The 20,901-nt window shown below is 48.8% G+C and overlaps 2 protein-coding genes across 5 annotated transcripts; one reads left to right on the plus strand and one right to left on the minus strand.

Moving 5' to 3' along the window:
• Positions 1-881: 881 nt before the first annotated feature.
• On the minus strand, positions 882-5,634 carry Tmem205 (transmembrane protein 205). 4 transcript variants are annotated; one of them, XM_045143786.1, is made up of 4 exons: positions 5,482-5,634; positions 4,362-4,470; positions 4,090-4,253; positions 882-1,227 (listed from the first exon to the last, which is right to left on the minus strand). In XM_045143786.1, the coding sequence occupies exons 2-4, from the start codon at positions 4,459-4,461 to the stop codon at positions 922-924; spliced, it is 570 nt and encodes a 189-aa protein (XP_044999721.1). In that variant the 5' UTR covers positions 4,462-4,470; positions 5,482-5,634; the 3' UTR covers positions 882-921. The 4 variants fall into 4 exon arrangements, with proteins under 4 accessions (XP_044999721.1, XP_004667532.2, XP_044999722.1 ...); XM_004667475.3 differs by lacking the exon at positions 5,482-5,634 and adding an exon at positions 5,382-5,469; XM_045143787.1 differs by lacking the exon at positions 5,482-5,634 and adding an exon at positions 5,244-5,316.
• Ccdc159 (coiled-coil domain containing 159) lies at positions 5,459-19,586 on the plus strand. The gene is given in 13 exon segments (XM_045143785.1): positions 5,459-5,588; positions 8,153-8,275; positions 8,312-8,570; positions 9,435-9,468; positions 9,690-9,778; positions 9,881-9,962; positions 15,715-15,907; positions 16,383-16,450; positions 17,473-17,549; positions 17,984-18,105; positions 18,309-18,391; positions 19,061-19,159; positions 19,318-19,586. Coding segments are annotated over 13 exon segments (1,245 nt in total). The 5' UTR covers positions 5,459-5,577; the 3' UTR covers positions 19,323-19,586.
• Positions 19,587-20,901: the final 1,315 nt, after the last annotated feature.

The raw sequence follows: 20,901 nt of genomic DNA on the forward strand, positions 1-20,901 counted from the left end.
GCTTACTTAGGCCAGTAGCTATCAAAGCCCCAAAATACAAAAACCTCATGTTTTCAGAAAACAAAATTAGGGCTGGAGATTGCTCAGTGTTTAAAGGCATTTGCCTACTAAACCTGTTAGCCTGGGTTTGATTTCCCAGCACCCATGTAAAAGCAGATGCACAAAGTGACGCATGTGTTTGGAGTCTAGTTTGCAGCAGCAAGAGGCCTTAGTTTGTCCACAGTCTGTCTCGCTCTTGCAAGTAAAGAAAAATATCTACTAGCCAGGCATGGTGGCACACACCTTTAATTCCAGCACTCAGGAAGCAGAGGTAAGAGGATCACCATGAATTCGAGGCCAGCCTGGGATTACAGAATGAGTTCCAAATCAGCCTGGGCTAGAATGAGACCCTACCTCAAGAAAACAAAACAACAACAAAATAAATAAGTAAATCAGGGTTGGCAAGATGGCTTAGTAGTTAAGGTGCTTGCCTGAAAAGTTAAAGGACCCAGGTTCCATTTCCCCAGGACCCATGTAAGCCAAGTGCACAAGATGGTGCATGCATCTGGAATGTTTGCAGTGGCTGGGCTGGAGGCCCTGGCCGCCCATTTTCTGTATCTGCCTCTTTCTCTCACTCTCTCAAATAAAAAATTAAAAAAAAAAAAAACAAAAAGACATAAATTTAGTGGGAAAGCACCTCCTGAGTCAACAGTCCTTGAAAGAAAGCTTGGCCAGTTGCGTAACAATGTGAGGCCAAGGTCTGAGTAACGGGAGTCACGTGTGCTGGCTTCCAAGGCTGAAAGATGTTTTCACACCTAGGGCTGCATCCTTGGTGGGGCTCAGTTCCCAAACCCCTGACACACTCCCACCACCTGGCTTCTTGAGTCCAGGAAAAGATCACACTATGTCCACAGCGGCCTTTATTGACACCTAGAGGTAGCATTAGAGGCTCTGGAGGCCCAGGGCAAGGCCCGCAAGACAGAACCCATTGCTTAGCACGCAGCCCAGGTTGCAGAGAGAAGACAGGCCGTGGTAGTGGAAGAACTTCCGGCGGAGAGCACTGTACTTGGGGTCCTTCTCCCGGAGCTGGCGGTAGGGGTCAGGCCCCTGGTGGCTGCCCGGCACCTCTCCACCGAGGCCCCGCTCTTTTTCCACGGTCTGCAGGGCCCACATGGCGGCAGTGGTACGGGGCTCCAGCCAGTGCGCATTGATGGTGGCCAGTGTGAGGCTCAGGAGCAGCAAGCAGAGCTGGGAGGGAAGGCAGGGAACAGGTGAGCGTGCTATGGACAATGAAATTTGAATTTCATGTAACTGGCATGAAATCGTATTATTTTCCAACCATCTAGTGTGTAAAAACAGTATAGGGGCCAGGTGTGGTGGCGCACGCCTTTAATCCCAGCACTCGGGAGGCAGAGGTACGAGGATCACTGTAAGTTCAAGGCCACCCTGAGACTCCATAGTGAATTCCAGGTCAGCCTGAGCTAGAGTGAGACCCTACCTCAAAAAAACAACAACAACAACAAAAAAAAAAAAAAACAGTATAGGGGCCATGTATCTTGCTATCTAGTGCTTACCAGAATGTGTGAGGACCTGAGTTTGGCCCTAAATTCAGTCCCTTATACCACAAAAAGAAAAGACATTTCCCTTCAAAATTGTAAAGCACCATTGCTTATTTAATTATTTAAATAATTAGGAGTGGAGGGCTGAAGAGATGGCTTAACAGTTAAGGTGCTTGCCTATGAAGCCAAAGGACCCAGGTTCAATTCCCCAGTAAATCACTAAGCCAGATGCACAAGGGGGTGCCTACATCTGGAGTTCGTTTGCAGTGGCTAGAGGACCCAGCACACCCATTCTCTGTCTCCTCTCTCTCTGCTTACAAATAAATAAATTAAATTAGGAGTGGGGGCTGGAGAGATAGTTTAGCAGTTAGGGCTGCTTGTTTGGGAGAGGTGGGGTGAGGAGAAGCAATTATGGTTGTCTGTTTAATTTTGGAGAGAAGTCAAGTATGTTATCCCAGCTACTTGGGAGGCTGAGTAAAAAGATCAAAAGTTCAAGGTCTAGCCCGGGGTGGTGGTGCACACCTTTAATCCCAGCACTTGGGAGGCAGAGGTAGGTTGATCATGGTGAGTTTGAGTTCACCCTGAGATTACATAGTGAAGTCCAGGTAAGTATGGGCTAGAGTTAGACCCTACCTCGAAAAAGACAAAAAAAAAAAAAAGTTCAAGGTCTGCCTGGCTACAGAGTGAGTTCAAGGACAGCCTGGGCAACTTAGTGAGATCTTGTCTCAAAGTGAAAAGACAGGGCTGAGGATATAACATTTCCTTCAAAACTGTAACGTACCACTGCTTATTTAAATTAGGCAGCAGGGCTGGAGAGATGACTTAGTGGTTAAGGTACTTGCCTGCAAAGCCAAAGGACCCAGGTTCAATTCCTCAGGACCCACATGAGCCAGGTGCACAAGGTGGTGCATGCATTTGGAGCTCATTCGCAGTGGCTGAAGGCCCTGGAATGCCCATTCTCTCCCCCTCCTCTCTCTCAAATAATGAGAAACTTAAACAATATTTTTAAAAAACTAGGCAGAAGACTGGATTTCACAATTGGGCTATAATTTGTTCATTCCTAATCTTGTTTTTTTGTTTTGTTTTGTTTTTCAAGGTAGGGTCTTGTTCTGGCCAAGGCTGACCTGGAATGCACTATCTAGCCTCAAACTCACAGTGATCCTCTACCTCTGCCTCCCAAGTGCTGGGATTAAAGGCGTGCAACACGATGCCCAGTGAGAGAGCAAGAGAGAGTGAGAATGCACGTGCAAGACAGAATAGGCGTATCAGGGCCTCCAACCACTGCAATTGAAATCCAGAAGCCTGCGCCCCCTTGTGCACATGTGTACGCATGCATGTGGCTTATGTGGGATCTGGAGAGTGGCACATGAGTCCTTAGGCTTTGCAGGCAAGTGCCAACCACTAAGCCATCTCTTCAACCCCTTTGTTTGTGTTTTTGAAACAAGGTCTCACGATATGCAGCCCAGGTTGGACTGGATCTTCAGTAATCCTGCCTCAGTACCCCAAGGGCTGGGATGGCAGGTGTGTGCTACCACCTCCAGCTGGGAGATTACTCTCTAAACACCTGCCAGGCCTCGCCTGCCCACGTGGAAGGACTGCAGGGACAACGCAGAGAAGGGAGAGACCTCTGAGAGGCAAGCATGAATCCTCACCTGGTAGCTGGGGAAACGGGCAGGTGGGGGAGGGAGCTCAAATTCCCAGTCAGGCTGGTTTTTAAACAATGAGCTGGGGTCAGTGCCCTGGCTCAGCTGAGTCACTAGAGCTTGGCAGAAGGCCCAGCTATCAGAGGAGGAGTAACAGCCCACAGGGAAGTCACTGGTGGAGAGGGCTGCTGGGGACGGTTGTGCAGGCTGTGCAGTTTTAAAGGGTACCCAGTGCTCAGCTTTGTCTCCACAATAACTAATAACTATTTTACGTTTTTTTTAAGTTAAAAATTTTATTTATTTGAGAGTAAGAGAGAAAGAGAGAATGGACGCACCAGGGCCTCGAGCCACTGCAAACTAACTCCAGATGCATGCACCACGTTTTACATCTGGTTTATGTGGGTCCTGGGGAATCAAACTTAGGTCCTTTGGCTTTGCAGGCAAGGGCCTTAACCACTAAGCCATCTCCCCGTCCCCTATTTTACTTTTTAAAAGTATTTTTTTATTTGCAAGCAGAGAAAGAATGACAATGGGCACACCAGGGCCTCCTGCCACTGCAAACACACTCCAGATGCATGCACCAATCTGTGCATTTGGTTTTATGTGGGTCCTGGGGAATCCAACCCTGGCTGTCGGGCTTTGCAAACAAGCACCTTTAACAGCTGAGCCATCTCTCCAGCTCCTACTTTACTTTTTGCCTCAAAAAGGTGTCATCTGGAAAAAAAAAGTGTCATCTGGTCTAAGACTGTAGCTCAGTGGGAGAATGCCTGCCTAGCATGTGTAAGGCCCTGAGTTCCATCCCTAGCACTGTGAAAAGTAAAATAAAAGGTTGTCACCCACCACGGGTGCTCAGTGGGGTTGTTTGGGGAACAAATTTCCAAAGAACAGTGACCTGCAAGCGCACATACCTGGCTGGCCTCCCAGACTGTAAGCTGGCTCCAGGCACGCTGTGGGGCCAAGATGCAGAGGTTGATGAACGCACAGCCCATGGAAATATAAAAGTAGAAAGGGTAAAGTTTGCTCTGCACCAGCCCAAAGGTATGGCGGGGAAGGCTTCGGAACAGCAGGAAGCCTGTGAGGGAGAAGACCATACACCTGTTAGGAGACTTCCATGTACCCCTACTACCTCTGTCCCCACTGGAGTGCACCATGGTTGCCAGGTCTGGTCGAGGATCCCTACCTGAGGCGAAGGTCACCCACATTTGCATACCCCAGGCACCTGACAAGACCAGCAGATGGACCACCTTAACCAGGCCGCCTGGGTCCCCGCCTTCCACCATCTTGCAGCCCTGCAAGGAGGCACCAGTGACTTAATTCAATTTTCCTTTTGCTTCCTGACCTTCCAGCCCTGAGAGGGTCACACATGCAGAGAGCCAGGGAAAACAGAAGAGACAGGAATGAAAGCGTGAAGACCCAAAGCAGTCGCATGACAGTCCCACATCCTAATTGTCCAGTCCAGACTTTGGTCTTAGGTTCAGGGTTGGAGGGTGTGGCTCGGGGGTCTGAGTATGGTCCTGGATTCCATCCCCAGTGCCGCGATAAATTAAAAAGAACTGGGGCTGGAGAGATGGCGTAGTGATTAAGGCATTTGCCTACGAAGCCAAAGATTTCCCAGGACCCCACCTAAGCCAGATGCACAAGGCAGCGCAGTGGCTGGAGGCCCTGGCACGCCCATTCTTTCTTTCTCTCTCTCAAATAAATTAATTAGATTTTAAAAAATAACTATAATGCCAACACTTCTCCGGAAGTGCAGGCAGGAGGATCATAAATTTGAGGTCATCCTTGGCTTTGTGGAGAATTCCAGGCCAGCCTGGGATACAGTGAAACCTTGCCTCAAAACAACAAAAACACTTCAGGCTCTCTGGACCCCAATATCTACTGCACCTTCCAGATCCCCCAACCGATTCTCAAGAACGCAGCCCTGGGTTCTCTGGGGGGTTCACCCTGGACGACCCCCGACCACCACTCCAGAGATCCAGTGCAAACAGCCAAGATATCTTTGTAAGCAGCCCCGTGGCCCGTCACCCCGCCGCACAGGTCGTCACACCGCCGAAGGCCAGACCTGGGAGGCACGCAGGCCCCGCGGCCCTCCTTCCACCAGGAGCCGGGCCGCCTCCGCCGAGCTCGCGGCAGGCCTCCCGCGGCGCGCCTCCCAGGCCCCGCCCCTTTGCCACAGACTAGTCCGGAGCAGGAGCCCTACCCGACGAACCCGCGGATGCTCGGGTGCCTACGAGACCCGCCGCGGCTACCTCGGCGGGGGCGGAGCCAAGGTGTTCACCACGCCCCTCTCTGTGACCCACCTCCAGCCTCGGGCGTTTTCCTGAGACGGTGTCCCCGCGGGGTCAAATTTCAGCGTTACAGCAGGGGACTGGCTTCGCGGTCCCTCATGGGAGAGCATGAACAGGTGGTACGTGGCAGGTGGGGCTGCAGGAAGGTCAGGAAGCGGCGGGGAGGGGGGCGGGGCCCAACGTGGTGACCCCGCCCCCTAAGAATGCGCCTGGGAGCGACGGCGGGAGGATTCAATTGAGCTGGAAGGGTGGGAACGGCTGGGGACCCTCCTGTATTTGAAATGCCTCTCTCCCTCATCTCCTCCAACCCTCCCACAACTTCTATGGCTCCCAAGTAACGTTTCAGAACAAACACTGAAGCAAGGGCTGAAGAGGCTGAAGTAGGAGGACAATCATTGTGAGTTCGAGGCCAGACTGGGCTACAGAGTGAGTTCCAGGTCAGCCTCGGCCAGAGTGAGATCCTACTTTAAAAAATAAATAAATAAAATAAAATAAAAGCCTGGCTTGTTGGTGCTGTAGTCCCAGCACTGGGGAGGCAGTGGTAGGAGGATTGCCAGTGAATTGGAGGCCAGCCTGAGACTCCATAGTGAATTCCATGTCAGACTGGGCTAAAGTGAGACCCTACCTCAAAAACAACAACAACAAAAAAAGCCAAGTGTGGTGGTGCACTCCTTTAATCCCAGCGCTGGGGAGGCAGAGGTAGTTGGGATCTCCATGAGTTTGAGGCCACCCTGAGACTACATAGTAAATTCCAGGTCAGCCTGAGCTAGAGGGAGACCCTATCTTTAAAAAGCAAAAAACAAAAAAGAGAAAGAAAAGAAAAAGAAAAAAGAAACAACAACAAAAACCACTGAGTTTCCTAGGACTCTGCCTGGCACTGTCATGGATTAAATATCCAGTAAGGTGGATTCATAGTATGTCCCCTTTTCTTTTTTTATGGTTGAGGACATTAAGGCTGGAGAATTTCAAGAACTCTTAAAAAAAAAAAAAAAAAAAAAAAAAGCCAGCGAGAGGGCATGGTGGCGCACGCCTTTAATCCCAGCACTTGGGAGGCAGAAGTAGGAGGATTGCTGTGAGTTCGAGACTACCTTGAGAAGACAGAGTGAATTCCAGATCAGCCTGGGCTAGAGTGAGACCCTGCCTTGAAAAACAAAAACAAAACAAAACAAAGCTGGGTGTGGTGGCGCACACCTTTGATCCCAGCACTCTGGAGGCAAAGGTGAGAGGATTACTTTGAGTTTGAGGCCAGCCAGAGACTACATAGTGAATTCCGAATTCTGGGTCAGTCTGGGCTACAGCCAGACCCTACCCTGAGAAACGCAACAAATAAAAAGAACTCTTAACTGGGCCTGGTGGTACATGCCTTTAGTCCCAGCGCTCAGGAGGCAGAGGTAGGAGGATCACTGTGAGCTTGAGGCCACCCTGAGACTACATAGTGAATTCCAGGTCAGCCTGGGCTACAGTGAGACCCTACCTCAAAAAAAAAAAAAAAAAGAAAGGAAAAAAAAAAAAGAAGAAGAAGAAGAAGAAAGAAAGAACTCTTCTAATGGCCACCATACAGATAGACGGGGAGGCAGAACTAGCATTTGAACCCAGGCCATCCAACTCCCTTAGCCATGGTGTGTGTGTAATCACTACATGACTTTGAAAGCCCACTGAGCCCTCAGAAGGCATGATCTTAAAAAGAGGTTAGGACAGATTTGGGACTGAGGATATAGCTCAATGGTAGAATACTTCCCTAGAATGCATCAGGCACTGGGTTCCTTCCCTCAAGGAAAAAAAGAAAATAGATTTGCTGAGTAGGGTTTTTTAAGGGTACATAGGAGTATTTCATACAGAAGGGTCAGGTGAAGGAAGCCAGACAGAATGTCCAGCAAAAGCAACAGAAAAGAAAGTTCTAGTCTAGATAGCTTTGGCAGTTGGCTGAATGTGACCCCTGTCAGGTTCAAGGTTTGCAATACAGGACTGAGACTAACAGTTGGGCCCAAAGTTTTATATAAAGCAAGGTGAGAGAGTTGGTGGGGGGGGGGGTCCTTTTCTGGGTCTGGATTTTATGGACTCTTAATACCTGCAGAACCTCTTTTAGACAGAGAAGTTTTGGATGGCCACATCACCCAGAGCCACAGGTAGTGGCCGGAAGAAGGAGGTCTCGTTCTTTCTTGAAGCTGCGAGGCAGTAAGGGTTACTCAATTTCCTTAGCAGTAGCTAGGGGGAATCTGGTCCTGGGCATGGCTGTTCAGAGTGGGTGGACAGGAGAGGCAACTGTCTTGAACTCTGACAATCCCATGTAGCCAGTCTTTATTGAGTACATATGCTGTGCCTCTCCTCACTCTCACACTCTGTGGCTCCCATGTCCCTGCAGGCCAGGCCGAAGCTTGGGCTTATTTTAGCTGACATGCTGCTCCCCCGTGGTGCCTGTCTCCAGCCATCTTGAACGTGCCAGCAGAGAACAAATGTTTTCACATCTCAGAGCCTTTTCACCTGCTACTCCCTCCCCCTCCTGTCTTTGGACTTATCCAAGGCTTTATGTCTTTCTCTGAGGTCTTTCAGAACGTTCTCATTGCCCACTCTCTTGAGCTGAGAGTTTGAGGGCTAAAGCATGTCTCAGGGGTCCCAGAGATTCTAAAAGGGGTTGGGACATAGTGGCTGGCCTCCAAGTTGCTCCCATCCCCACTGTTTGCAGCGACCTTGTTTTGGCCGGCCTACCCCGGGACCGTGACTACTGTGTATCCCATCACCATTCAACACCTCTGCCCTCTCCTGCACCTCTGCCTGTCGTCGAGAAGAAAGACAAGTACTGGGGTTCGTAGGAGGGCTAGTGGAGGGCTGGCGGACTGGAAAGCGCTGGCTGTCCGTGAATGAAGTCTTTCCCCCTAGGGGCCTCCTCAGGCAAATCTTTGGGCTGCGTGACTCACTGGCCCTCACAGCCTGAGATCCCAGGACCTGCTGCTTCTGAGCACTTAGGGAGACGCCTAGATCTGGAATCAGAGACGGGGCCAGGGCCTCAGTCACATGGAACTTCTTCCTGTTCCAACCTGGACCTACATAAGGGGCGCTGCAAGGACCAGGACCTTCTAAAGAGGCATTACAACATAGCCAAGGTCACCCCCACCTAAAGAACCCCCTTCAATACAGAAAACAACTGCTGTCTACCACTGCAGGGTGTAGGGAAGGGGTTGGGGGTAGGAGACCTTTAGTAGCTGTTAGCACCTACAACAGCGCCCCTCACCAAGACTATGGATGGAGAAAGGAACAAAGGAAGTTTCAAGTTTCCTCCACGAGGGTCTCCGGGGGTGACTTTGCTTGTGTGTCTTTGTTTTTGTATTGTTTGTTTGTTTTTGAGGTAGGGTATCACTCTAACCCAGGCTGACCTGGAACTCACTCTGTAGCCCAGGCTGGCCTTGAACTCAGTGATCCTCCTACCTTGGCTTCCTGAGTGCTGGGATTACAGGCGTGTACCACTACACCTGGCTTTTGGTAGCTGTGTGCGTGAGATGTCCCAGGTCTTAAAATTTAGAGTGCATGGCTGTATGTAAAGTTGTGTGTATGAAGCCAGTGTGGTTGTGTATACCTGCAGTCTCAGCACTTGGAAAGTTGGAGGCAGGAGGACCAGGAGGTCAAGGTTATCCCTAACTCCATAGTGGATTTGAGGTCAGCCTGGGCTACATGAGACCCTATGTCAAAAAAAACAAGCTGTGTGTCTCTGGGTCTGGTTGATTGGCTGTGAAGGTCAACCCCACCCCCCAAACCCACACATATATGAGCCCGCACAAGTGCACTTTTGAGCATGTGTAGACAGCCAGGATGGGAGGGGTGGTGTGTGAATGTTCCTGGAGATGGCTTGCTGCACTCCAGCTCTGGAACATTCAGAATTCAAGAGAACCACTCTTCTCTTATCCACCTAACTGGGTCAAGATGAGTATCTAGGGACAAACTTCCCCTTTCCTCTTGTCGCCTTTCTCCAGAAGTCCTCAGATGCCAGCTCTTCCAAAGGGAAATGTGAGTGTCCTCTTTCCCAATGACTTAGAGGGGAATTTCTACCCATCCTATCCTCACTTTTTCCCCGAGTGTCCCTGGCCCTGTTCATCACTGCCTCCATTTCAGAAAGTCCCACACCCTGTACATGACCCCCCGCCCCGCTCATCTCCCCTCCTCTGAGCTTTCACTCACCTCTGCCCTGCCCTTGCCTGGTTGTGGTTCATCCTAACCCCTGCCCACAGTGAAGTCCACCATTGTGGTTCCTGATTCCCAGAAGGTCCTTCGATGCGAACTGGAATCACTCAAGAGCCAGTTGCAGGCTCAGACCAAGGTGAACCTCCTCTTCTTTCACAGCACTTCTGCCTCTGCTTTCTTGCTCCTTGCCTTGCCCTCCTTCTGACCCCAGACCTGACCTCTTATTATCATCTCTCAGGCATTTGAGTTTCTGAACCATTCTGTGACCATGTTGGAGAAGGAGAGCTGCCTGCAGCAGATCAAGATGCAGCACCTGGAAGGTGAAAACTCCACAGGGGTCATGAGGTCAAGGTTAGGGTCAGTATGTGGGGGGGCGGTGCTTTCAGGTCTGGCTCAAGGGCAAATTAAAGTTAGGGCAAGTTGCATGGAAAGCTGGCCTCAGGGGCTGGAGAGATGGCCTGTTGGGTAAAGTGCTTGTTTTGCAAACATGAGGACCTGAGTTCTGTTCCCCAGAACACATGTGAAAATACTACACATGGTAAGTGTGCACTTGTAATTCCAGAAAGCTAACAAGTCTAGCTGAATCTGTGAGCTCCAGGGAAATAATGACAGACCTTGTCTCAAAAAAAAAGGTAGAAAATTGCTGGGTATGGTGGCACACACCTTTATCTCAAAAAAAAAAGGTAGAAAATTGCTGGGTATAGTGGCACTCCAGCTTTGGAACATTCAGAATTCAAGAGAACCACTCTTCTCTTATCCACCTTTGATCCCAGCGTTCAGGTGGCAGAGGTAGGAGGGTCACTGTGAGTTTGAGGCCAGCTTGAGACTACATTGTGAATTCCAGGTCAGCCTGGGCTAGGGCAAAACTCTACTTTGAAAAAAAAAAAAAAGTCAGATATGATTGTGCACACTTCTAACTCCAGCACTCAAGGGGTTGGGGTAAGGTTGCTATGAGTTCAAGGGCACACCTGACATTTTCCTCTGGCCTCCAGGCACCTGTGAGTGTATCTTTGCATCCATGTGCATACACCACAGACACTCTACACCGTACATCCTTTTTAAAAATATTATTTACTTGAGAGAGTGTGAGAGCCAGAGAGAGAGAGAGAAAGAGAAAGAATGGACACACCAGGGTCTCCAGCCCCTGCAAATGAACTCCAGATGCATGTGCCACTTTGTGCATCTGGCTTTACATGGGTCCTGAGGAATCAAACCTGGGTCCTTAGGCTTTGTAGGCAAGCATCTTAACACCATGAGGTTAAGGTCACCCTGAGACTACATAGTGAATTCCAGGTCAGCCTGGGCTAGAGCAAGATCCTATCTGGAAACAACAACCAAAAAAAAAAAAGGGGGGGGGTTATTATCCACAATTATAAAAGTTGTCAATAAAACAATAATAATAAATAAATAAAAAGATTTCCTCAAGGCTTCATTAAAGCCCTGTCCTTCCCTGCCCTCTCCCCTTACTTCTCTTATTTTTCCTACTTTTTTTTTTTTTTTTTTCCAAAGGTGAGGTCTTACTGTAGTCCAAGCAGACCAGGAACTTTCTCTGTAGCCCAAAGCTGACCTCAAACTCATCCTGCTTCAGCCTCCCAAGTGCTGGGACATGTGCCAACACACCCAGATCTTTCTCTCTTTCAGTTTTTTAAATTTAATTTTTATTTAGAGAGAGAGAGAATTGGCATGCCAGGCCTCAGCCACTTCAATCGTCGAACTCCATATGGTTGCGCCACCTAGTGGGCATGTTGGACCTTGCACCTGCCTCACCATGGTGCATCTGGCTTACCTCGAATTTGGAGAGTCAAACATAGGTTTTTAGGCTTCCCAGGCAAGTGCTTTAACTGCTAAGCCATCTCTCCTTCCCTCTTTTATTTTTTTTAATTAAGGTTTTATTTTGTTTCATTGGTTTTTCAAGGTGGGGTTTCACTTTAACCCAGGCTGACCTGGAATTCACTATGTAGTCTTAGAGTAGCCTTGAACTCATGGTGATCTCCAATCTCAGCCTCCCAAATGCTAGGATTAAAGGTGTGAACCACCACACCCCGCAGGGGGAGAGAGAGACAGAACAGTCATGCCAGGGCCTCTAGCCACTACAAACAAACTCCAGACACATGTGCCACCTTGTGCATCTGGCTTACTTGGGTACTGGGGAATTGAACCATGGTCTTTAGCTTTGCAGGCAAGGTCCTTAACTGCTGAACCATCTCTCCATACCCCAGACTGTTTTTTTTTTTGTTTTGTTTTATGTTTCCTGTGCTCACAGTTAAGAGACCATGCTGATTCTAGAACGAGACTTTAGACTTTTGAACAGTGTTGGAACTGTTAAGGAGCACAAGTACTTTTAAAGTTAGACTGAATGTATTTTGCATTATGAGGGCCATAGCTTGAGGGCACAATGGGTGGAAGGTTATGGCTTAAAAACATTTTTAGGGCTGGAGAGATGGCTCAGCGGTTAAAGGTACTTGCTTGCAAAGCTTGATGGCCTGTGTTTAATTCCCTAGTACCCACTCATGTAAAAGCCAGATGCACAAAAGTGGCACATGCGTCTAGAGTTTTTCACAGTGGCAGGAGGCCTTGGCACGCCCATTTCATTCTCTCTGTCTGCCTCTTTCTGCCTCTGTCTCAATATTTAATAAATAAATAATAAAAATGTTATGTCTAGCTAGGTGTGGTGGTGCACATGCCTTTAATCCCAGCACTAAGAAGGGAGAGATAGGAGGATAATTGTAAGTTCAAGACAAGCCTGGGACTTCAGATTGAGTTCCAGGTTAGCATAGAGTAGAGTGAGACCCTGTCTCAAAATTTTTTCTTTAAATTTTTATTCATTTGAGAGAGAGAGAGAGAACGGCAAATGGAGAGAATGGGCACACCAGGGCCTTCAGCCCTGCAAATGAACTCCAGATACATGCACCACCTTGTGCATCTGGCTTATGTGGATACTAGGGAATTGAACCTAGATCCTTTGGCTTTGCACAAAAGTACTGTAACCACTAAGCCATCTACCCAGCCCTCAAAAACTTTTTTTTTTTTTTTTTTTGGATTTTCGAGATAGGATTTCACTCTGGTCCAGGCTGACCTGGAACTCACTATGGAGTCTCAGAGTGGCCTTGAACTCATGGCGATCCTCCTACCTCTGCCTCCCAAGTGCTGGGATTAAAGATGTTGCCACCACACCCGGATTTTTCTCTTTCTTTCTTTACTGGTTTTTTTTTTTTTTTTTTCCCTTGAGGTAGAGTCTCACTTTAGCTCAGGCTGATCTGGAACTCAACGGAGATTCTCTTATCTCAGCCTCCTTGAGTGCAGGGACTAAAGTCATGCATCACCATGCCAGGCCTAGTTAACTTTCTTGTTGCTAGGACAAAACGCCCAACCAGAAGCCATTTAAGGAAGGAAAGGTTTTTGTTTTTCCGGTTCAGTTCAGAGGATAAGGTCATCACAGCTAGCAGTGTGTGAGAAGCCTGTGGTGGCCCACATTCAGAGCAACAGTGAGGAAATGGAGCAGAGTGATGAGGACTGCATGCAAAGCTAGCTTTCTCCTGCTTTTGAGGGGAAGGGGTCTGAGGCAGGGTCTCAATCGAGCCCAGCTGACCTGCCACTCCCTCTGTAGCCCTAAATTGGCCTCAAACCCATGTTGATTCTACTTCAGTCTCCTCAGTGCTGGGATTAAAGATGTGCACTACTACACCAGCTTCTTTGTACACTCAGGAGGATCACTATGAGTTCAAGGCCAGCCTGAGATTACAAAGTGAATTCCAGGTCAGCCTGGGCTAGCATGAGACCCTACCTCGAAAAACCAAAGTTGGGGGGGGGGGGGAGAAAGTTAACTGATAGTGATACACACAGTTTTAAGTATCTATAAACAATCTAGGAACTACAAAAGAGAGAAATGCATTTTTTCTTTCTGAGACTGGCTTAATTCACTTAATACAATTATCCCCAGATGCATTCATTTTGACCTAATTTTATTCGTTTATGGCTGCTGTTGCAGCCAGGTTCATGTTGCTTAGCACAAAGCACCCGACCCAGAGCAGCTGTGGAAGGACAGGGTTTACTTTGGCTCGCAGGCTGGAGGCAGCTCATGGTGGCAGGGGAATGTGGCATGAACAGAGGGTGGGTGGACATCACCTCCTGGCTAACATCAGGTGGACAACGGCAGCAGGAGTGTGTGCCAAACCCTGGCAAAGGGAAGCTGGCCTGCTCTCAACAACATACCTCCAGAAAGGTTCAGAAAGGCCCAGAACTGCAAACAACCTCGATGGGGTGGTACATGCTTATAATCCCAGCACCCAGGAAGCAGAGGCAGGATTGCTGTGAGTTTGAGGCCAGCCTGGGACTACAGAATGAGATCTAGGTCAGCCTGAGCTACAGTGAGACCTTGCCGTGGAAACACCCCCCGAAAATGTTGAAAGTTATCTTCAGCTATCTAGGGAGTTCAAGTCCAGCCTGGGCTACATGAAACCTTGCCTTATAAAAACCAGTTTCTAGCCAGGCATGGTGGTACACACAATCTCAGCACTTGGGAGGCAGAGGTAGGAGAATCACTGTGATTTCAAGGCTTCCCTGAGACTACATGGTGAATTCCAGGTCAGTCTGGTATACAGTGAAACCCTACATCGAAAAACCAAAATAAGGACTGGAGAGATGGCTTACCGGTTAAGTGCTGTACTCTCTCTGCTGCTCTTTGCTACACTTATCATGAGTCCAGAAAGTTCTGTCCTAACACCCAATCTCACTACCAGCCTGTGAAGCCTAAGGACCCCCGTTCGAGGCTTGATTCTCCAGGACCCACATTAGCCAGATGTAGAAGGCGGCGCACACATCTGGAGTTCATTTGCAGTGGCTGAAAGCCCTGGTGCGCCCAATCTCTCTTGCTTTCTTTCTCTCTCCCTCTTTCTCTCTCTGTCTGTTGCTCTCATATAAATAAATAAAAATAAACAAACAAAAAAAGAAAAACAAAAATAAAAATAAGGTGGAGGTGTTGGGAAGATTGCTCAGCAGTAAGGCACTTGCTTGCAAAGCCTGCTAGCCCAGGTTCAATTCCCAAGCCACCTACATAAGCCAGATGCAAAATATTGCAATTTCATGCTCATTTATAGTGGCAAGAGGCCCTGGCATACCCATACACATACATACACGTACACACACAATAAATAATAAATAAGCCAGGCATGGTGGCACACACCTTTGATCCCAGCACTTGGGAGGCAGAGGTAGGAGTGCTTAAATTCAAGGCCACTGTGAGACTACAGAGTGAATGCCAGGTCAGCCTGGGTTAGAGCTAGACCCTACCTTGAAAAACCAATAAATAAATAAGTTAGTAAAAAATAAGGTGTGAGCCGGGCATGGTGGTGCACGCCTTTAATCCTAGTACCTGGGAGGCAGAGGGAGAAGGATCGCCATGAGTTTGAGGGCACCCTGAGACTACCTAATGAATTCCAGGTCAGCCTGAGGTAGAGTGAGACCCTACCTCGAAAAACCAAAAAATAAAATAAATAAGGTGGAGAGGTTGGAGAGATGGCTCTGGGTAAAGTGTTTGTCACTCAAGCTGGAGTACTTGAGTTTAATCTCCAGACCTCCACAGAAAAAGCTGGAAGCCATAGCGGTGTTTGTATAACCCTGATGCTGGTAGTGAGATTGGGTGTTAGGACAGAACTTCTGGACTCATGATAAGTGTAGCAAAGAGCAGCAGAGAGAGTCCAGAGGTAGAAACCCGCCTTAATGAGATGGACAGGCAAGGGCCTACCTGAAAGCTGCCCTCTGACGGCCACATACGCACCATGGCATGTGTGTGTGAACAGTTACCCACTCACATGCACACATACACAAGTAAATAGATAAGGTGTAGAAGTGATAGAAGACCCAACCCCATGTTAGTGTCTGGCACACCCTTGTGTGTTCATGCACATACACATGCAAAAAATAAATTAATTAAAAAACCTCCCCCACCCCAACTGCACTGATGTGCAAATATCTGTGATGTTGACTTGGATCCCTTTGGGTAAACAGCCAGGCGTGGTCTAGCTGGATCTCATACCAACTTTCATAATGACTAAGTACCAATCCTCTCTCCAGAGGTCCTAAACCCCACAGGACGCCAGGGAGAGAAGGAGGGGTGCAGAGGCACAGATCAAGGCCGGCAGGAGCTGTATGGGGCCTTGGCCCAAGGCCTGCAGGGGCTGCAGAAGACCCTGAGAGAGGGTGAGGAGGTGCAGAGGGCGCGCACCACGCGCTGCCTACAGCTGCTGGCCCAGGAGATCCGGGACAGGTGGGTGTGGGCTGGAGGGTGGTGTGGGGACTGGGGCGGGGGGGGGGGGGGGGGGGGGAGGCGGGGAGAAGAGGGAGAGAGTAAGGAGTGGGACAAGGGAGAGGCTGGGGCAAGGGAAGGTTGCGTTTAGAAGACAAAAGTCAGGGAGCATAGACTCAGAGGAGACCGGAGTCTGGGGAAACGGGGTGAAGGGAGCCCAAAAAGATAGAGCACAAGGGAGACATAAAGCTGGAGGTGAAATGGCGAGGGAACCAGGGGATCAGGAGGCTGGGGTGGGAAGATGGAGGCTGAGGGATAGAGAGGGAGGTCTGAGGTCAGGAGAGGATGGAGTGTCTGAGGAGCTAACAGTGGAGTGGGCAGGCGGCTGGGGCAGAGCCTGGGCAGTCAATGGGCTGGACAGATGGGAACATGGGAGGTGAGGGAGGCTCGGGGAATTGGGTAGGGAGTGTGTGTTTAGACTCCTCTGTTCCCTCAGCAAGAAGTTCCTGTGGGAGGAACTGGAGTTGGTAAGGGAGGAGGTGACCTTCATCTATCAGAAGCTCCGTGAGTACCCAGGAGCCCCCAGGCAGGAAGGGGGTTGCTTCTTATTCCCCTGTTCTCTGAGACCCTCCTCCACAGAGGCTGGAGAGGATGAGAGCTCAGAGTCTTACAGGAATTAATGAGTCAGTGAGAATAATCAGGCAAAATCCACTTCAGAGAGAGGGAGAGAGGCTTTATTCACGCGCAGACCTCTTCTGGCTAATGCCAAAAACCAATGGAGGACCATCCTCTCTCTCTCCCCTCCCCCTCTCTGCCTCTTTCTCTCTTTCACTGTCTCTCAAAAAATTTTTAAAAAAAATTTAAAAAAAAAATTTTTTTTTAAATGCTGGAGAGATAGCTTAGCGGTTAAGTCGCTAGCCTGTGAAGCCTAAGAACTGTTGGAACCCTCCAGATACCACATATAGCCACACAAAACAGTGACGCAAGTGTGTAATTCCACACACATGCTCACAAGGGAGCATACCTTGAGTTGGTTCACAGCAGCTGGAAGGCCTTAGTGCGCCTATTCTCTCTCCCTCTTTGTCTCTGTCTCTCTTTCAAAAAAAAAAAAAAAAATTAAAAATAAATAAATAAATAAAAATTTAATAAATGAAAATAAAATTTTAAAAAAAACAACAGAAGCCCTGAACTCAAATTCTGATAGATTTATATGCCTTCTACAATCCTTTGAATCCTCCCATGCTTGGAGAGAGGAGAGATTTACATCTATGAGTGTTGGGTTCTGTCAAATAAAATTAAAGGCAGCTGTCTCCTGGGATAAGGTAGTTATATATTGTCCAAAGGGATCAGGCTCAGCCACAGAATTCTTGTTAACTACCATCAAAAGAGTCTCCCTGCTGCAGTTTCAGAGGAGAGAAGTGCAACATCTGTCGCTTCACTGAAAGTCATAGGAGCATTTACATTTCTTATAGATACACTGATTACATTTCATCTAAACTAATATAAGCTAGCAACATTAAATAAATGGTATTCCTTCAAGGGGGGTGCTCCTGCTTCCCCTGTTCTCCGAGCCCCTCCCCCCACAGAGGCCCAAGAGGATGAGATCTCAGAGAACCTGTTGAACATCCAGAAGATGCAACAGACACAGGTGAAATGCCGGAAGGTGAGCAGAGGACACTAGAGTGTGCGGAAGCAGAATTCAAATCCCAGTTCTGGCCAGGAGTGTTGGCACATGCCTTTAATCCCAATACTCGGGAGGCAGAGGTAGGAGGATCGCCATGACTTCAAGGCCACCCTGAGAGTACATAGTGAATTCCAGGTCAGCCTGGGCTGGAGTGAGACCCTACCTCGAAAAACAAACAACAAAAAAAATCCCAGTTCTGCCATGTCTCTCTGGGCCTCAGTTTACTTACTTCCCTTTATATGGGTATGCTAGTGGCATACACATCCCTGATCCAGTAACTGTGTTAACTGAGGTTTACCTGCCTTGAAGGCAGCCTAGCATATAAGTGCTATGGTCATGTTACCTTTCACCATGGTCATAATTACCACCAGTGTGGCTGATCTCATGTCCCACCCATGCCTTTCCAACCTCAGGTCCTGACCAAGATGAAACAGCAAGGGTATGAACCATCTTCTTGGCCAGACACCAGTGAGGCACCAGAGGAAGGCAGTGGCTGCTGGAAAGGTGACTTACGGAAGGAGCTGAGTGACATATGGTAATGCCAGTCTGACCTCTGATTTCTGCCTCTTTTCTCTCAACCCCACTGGAACTGGGGCTCACTTGGCTCCAGACCTTTCTCTCCTCCTGGGAATCCCTGCCCACCCCCTGCACCACAGCCCCTCTTGCCCTAACTCTGTTGTTGTCCCCATTCTAGTACCCCAGTTTGTCCTGGATCCCTTGTTCTCCATCCCTCTGCAGGTCTGCTGTTCACAGACTACAGAATTCCATTGACTGTCTTGCTATGTCCACAGGAGCCCCGCCCAGGGCCTCAAGCCTCAGGGGTGAGAGACCTGAGTATGGCTGGGAAGGGGAGGGAGGCCATTCCTAGCGTCATGGTATGGGGCCCATATTCAGAGGTTCTGTTGACGATCTTGTTCTGGGGTCACAATAAAAAGTGACTGGAGCTGGCTGTCGTGGTGCACACCCTTAATCCCAGCACTCGGGAGGCTGAGGTAGGAGGATCACCATGAGTTCAAGGTCGCCCTGAGACTACATAGGTCCAGGTCAGCCTGGGCTAGAGTGAGACTCTACCTCAAAAAAAAAAAAAAAAGGAAAAAGATGTGACTGGAAAGCCAGGCATAGTATTGCATACCTACAATCCCAACACTGAGGAGGTGGAGGCCAGAGGCTTTCAGTCAAATTCAAGGCCAGCCTAAGCTATGTAGACTTGTCTCAAAAGAAAAAAAAAAATTTACTGGATTTTTCATACAGGAGTTACTCAGGGTCATACTTAGGAACTATGGGATCTTTATATTTTTTATGGGACCATTTTAAGGGTCAATGATATTATTTGGTGTCACTTTGTATCACTCAAGGAATGTTGGAGTTCATGATCACAGGTCACTGTGGTTTCATCAAAGGATAGCAGGCCTGTATTCTGAGGTTGTTAGAAGGCCACACTCAAGGTTTGTCCATGCATGAAGAGCCAGGATGGCACCTCTCTCCCACAGGCCATAAGGGACATCGGTGCTTGAGCCCTCCACATCCAGCCTGGGATTCCGACTCAGACTGCGAACCACCTTTCAGCAAGAGTTGGTCCTTCCAATCTGGTGAGAACCCTTCCAGGCCCACCTCACCCCCACCTGCCCTGCTGGTGTTCCTCTAGTAGGCTCTTGGGTTTACCTGGTTGGTTCCGCACCCTGTCTTGGGAGCTCTGAGACTCCCTAGTCCAGATGAGGCCCTCATCCACTCTCTCCTTGCTCCACAGCTTGAGCAGGCGGGACTGCTCACCCTGAAGACCCCAAAGAGAAATAAACTAATCGAGAATCTCCTCTGCCCTGGACTTTTGCTTCTGCTGTTTCATGAGACTAGAAGCCTCTCTGCCCCACTCCCAGTTTAACTCCTCACTATCCAGAGGTTGCAGAGATTCTTGGGGATGTGTGGATCTAAATAGATGGGATAGTTGAGACAAGATTTAGTACATGAGGGCTGAGTGTACTGGCTTATCAGAAGTTCAAAGTCACGGGGTGTGGTGGTGCAGGCCTTTAATCTCAGCACTCAGGAGCCAGAGGTAGGAGGATCACAGTGAGTTCGAGGCCACCCCAAGACTACATAGTCAGGTCAGCCTGGGCTAGAGTGAGACCCTAACTTGAAAAAAAAAAAAGTAAGTTCAAAGTCATTCTCAGCTATGTAGCAAATATGAGGCCAGCCTGGGCTGCATGAGACCCTGTCTCAAAAAAAAAAAAAAAAAAAAAAGCCGGGCGTGGCGGCACTCGGGAGGCAGAAGTAGGATCGCTGTGAGGTCGAGGCCACCCTGAGACTCCATAGTGAATTCCAGGTCAGCCTGGGCTAGAGTAAGACCCTACCTCGAAAAACAAAACAAAAACAAAAACACCACAAAAAGAAAACCAAAAAACAGGCATGGTGGCACGTACCTTTAATCCCAGCATTTGTGAGGCAAAGGTAGGAGGATCACAGTGAGTCTGAGGCCAGCCTGAGACTACATAGTGAATTCCTGGGCTAGAAGGAGACCCTACCTTGAGAAAAAACAAAAAACATTTATATGTGATAGTGTTGAGAGACCAAATATAACCATCTTAAGTAAAAAAAAAAAAAAAAGGCCCAGGTCTGACTTAGATAGAGAACTAGCTGGCCAATGTGCTGACCTTTTGCTTCTGTAAACTTTGCTTAATTGCTGCCTTTCCCCCTAACGTTTCTGAGGAATCTCTACTTCAAGGCCATTGTAGAAACACTTCACTGTGGGGAGAGGGGGCCCTCCTACCACCTGCTTAGATAAGAAACTGAGGAATCTCCACTTCAAGGACATTGGAGATGGGAGATGACTTCATCTGCCTGGAGTGCCCCTAGATCCTGCCCCCAACTTTGCCCGCTGAAACCCCAAGCCAATTAGAGCTGTTTCTATCATGTATCTATCCCCTACTTCTTTGTTCGAATTCCTATATGAACCCCTTCTCCCAAAAGAAAGGGGCTCTCTCCGTCACTACCGCTGTGCTGGACTGTGGGGACGAGCCCAGGGCTGGCCTTGCAATAAAGAAACCTGTTGCTTTTGCATTCGAGTGTCTCGGCTTCTGTGGCGGTTCTCTGGGTGACTCCTGGGGGGGTCTTGGCTCCTGGTCAGGGGTCTTGGCACAACAGTGTCAGGGGTCAGCCAAATACGAATGGGCAGACAGGCTTTTTCATAGGCCCTGGATCCACCTTTCTGGGAAAGTCCTGGGGAATCCTGCTTTCTATCGCCAATGCCCAAATAGGGAAACAGGCTCAGAGAGGGAGGACAGGGTACTGCCATCCGTGCCCCTCCCAATCCTTGCACTCACCTTCATTCTCATCCCGG

This window comes from Jaculus jaculus, chromosome 2 (assembly GCF_020740685.1).
Source record: "Jaculus jaculus isolate mJacJac1 chromosome 2, mJacJac1.mat.Y.cur, whole genome shotgun sequence".
NCBI classification, from domain to species: Eukaryota; Metazoa; Chordata; class Mammalia; order Rodentia; family Dipodidae; genus Jaculus; species Jaculus jaculus.

Bases quoted from the DNA above. Each gene is read 5' to 3' on its own strand.
- Tmem205 (XM_045143786.1), bottom strand. From the start codon at position 4,461: ATGGTGGAAGGCGGGGACCCAGGCGGCCTGGTTAAGGTGGTCCATCTG. The intron at 4,254-4,361 runs GTAGGGATCCTC...TCTCCCTCACAG, and splicing joins GTGGGTGACCTTCGCCTCAG to GCTTCCTGCTGTTCCGAAGC. The intron at 1,228-4,089 runs GTATGTGCGCTT...CTTCCCTCCCAG, and splicing joins CAGTCTGGGAGGCCAGCCAG to CTCTGCTTGCTGCTCCTGAG.